Raw genomic sequence first — 1,682 nt, 5'->3', positions numbered from 1 at the left:
GAATAAAATGGAAAATGTCATAATGCCTCTGTATCGCTCCATGGTGAGACCGCACCTGAATACTGTGTACAATTCTGGTTGCCGCATCTCAAAAAAGATATAGTTGCGATGGAGAAGGTACAGAGAAGGGCAACCAAATGATAAAGGGGATGGAACAACTCCCCTATGAGGAAAGACTAAAGAGGTTAGGACTTTTCAGCTTGGAGAGAGACGACTGAGGGGGGATATGATAGAGTCTTTAAATCATGAGAGGTCTAGAACGGGTAGATGTGACTCGGTTATTTATTCTTTCGGATAATAGAAAGACTAGGGGGCTCCATGAAGTTAGCATGGGGCACATTTAAAACTAATTGGAGAAAGTTTTTTTCACCCAACGCACAATTAAATTGTGGAATTCATTGCCAGAGGATGTGGTTACAGCAGTTAGTGTAACTGGGTTTCAAAAAGGTTTGGATAAGTTCCTAGAGGAAAAATCCATAAACTGCTATGACGGTAATTAATAAGGATTAGTAGCTTGAGATTTATGTAGTGTTTGGGTAATTGCCAGGTACTTGTGACTTGGCTTGGCCACTGTTGGAAACAGGATGCTGGGCTTGATGAAACCTTGGTCTGACCCAGTATGGCATGTTCTTATGTTCTTATTTAGGACAATGGCAGGAAAAGTGTTGAAAGGCCAGTAAAGCACAACAGTGAGGGGTGGGGAGGAGCTGGTGGTTAGTGTTGTGCATTTAAATCCTGTATGTACCCATTCTCAACGGGGCAGACTGGATGGGTCATGTTACTATTTGTATCCATGGACCATGAGCTGGCATAGTCTGCTCATGTATCAGGGAGGCCAAGATCCATAGTTTCTCTCTTCTTAGCCTGGAAGTTACTACACTTTAATTAGTGTGTTTATTTCTAGATCCTGCTTAATTTCTCTGTTGTATAAGATATTCAAGTATTCCTGAAGTATCTTTTTCTCCCATAGGTGCTGTGATTGCAGATTTACTGAGCTCTATCACCCAGGAGGAGTGGAAAATACTGGAGCTCTCTCTCTCTAGGTCAGCACAACCGTCCCAAGCACAGAAATCAGTTTGACGATGCTCTGAAGCAAGGACACCGTCTAAACTAGCCCTCTGGTGGAGAACATACAGGGTGCACCTCCTTACATCCCCACCATGGCCTCACCAGTTCTTCCAGGTTGCCCGACGCACTGCCTGGGGTCATTGGCCTGTCCGGTCGCTGACCATTCATCCCTTGGCTGGTAGGAAGAGTCTGAGGTGCTGGATATGGAGCTTTCATCCCACTGGACAACTGGACTTCTTGTCCTTCTATACTTGACCTGGAATTCAAGCAAACAGTGACATTTACCTGGAAGGCTATGGATATATTAGTGACCCCTGGGTTGGGTGCAGTCCATGGGTTTACCAGCAATCTCCGGACTGGATACAGTCTAAGAGTGGAGAAGTGCTTGGACATTGTTGCTGTTACAGAGACCTGGTTCATAGATTCTCGTGGTTGGGATTCGGCCATACCAGGCTATAACTTGTTAAGGAATAACAGAGGGACAGGAAAGGGGAGGAGTGGCTCTTTATGTCAAAAACAATATCCAAGCAACTGAATTGTAAGGGACGTGCAGTAGGGAAGAAGCACTGTAGACCGTTGTAAAAAAAAAAAAAAAAAAGATGGTGCTTCTATTT

General features: G+C 44.4%; 1 protein-coding gene across 2 annotated transcripts in view; it reads right to left on the bottom strand.

Moving 5' to 3' along the window:
• Positions 1–1,319, bottom strand: part of TACC2 (transforming acidic coiled-coil containing protein 2) — a 76,308-nt gene extending 74,989 nt beyond the window's left edge. For both annotated transcript variants that reach the window (XM_029610562.1, XM_029610563.1), the window contains exon 1: positions 1,171–1,319. In XM_029610562.1, coding sequence (XP_029466422.1) covers positions 1,171–1,284 — 114 coding nt within the window. In that variant the 5' untranslated portion in view covers positions 1,285–1,319. The remainder of the gene's footprint in view (positions 1–1,170) is intronic.
• Between the last annotated feature and the right edge of the window lie 363 nt (positions 1,320–1,682).

This window comes from Rhinatrema bivittatum, chromosome 7 (assembly GCF_901001135.1).
Source record: "Rhinatrema bivittatum chromosome 7, aRhiBiv1.1, whole genome shotgun sequence".
Lineage (NCBI taxonomy): Eukaryota > Metazoa > Chordata > Amphibia > Gymnophiona > Rhinatrematidae > Rhinatrema > Rhinatrema bivittatum.
This window is presented reverse-complemented; position numbering and strand designations above follow the sequence as displayed.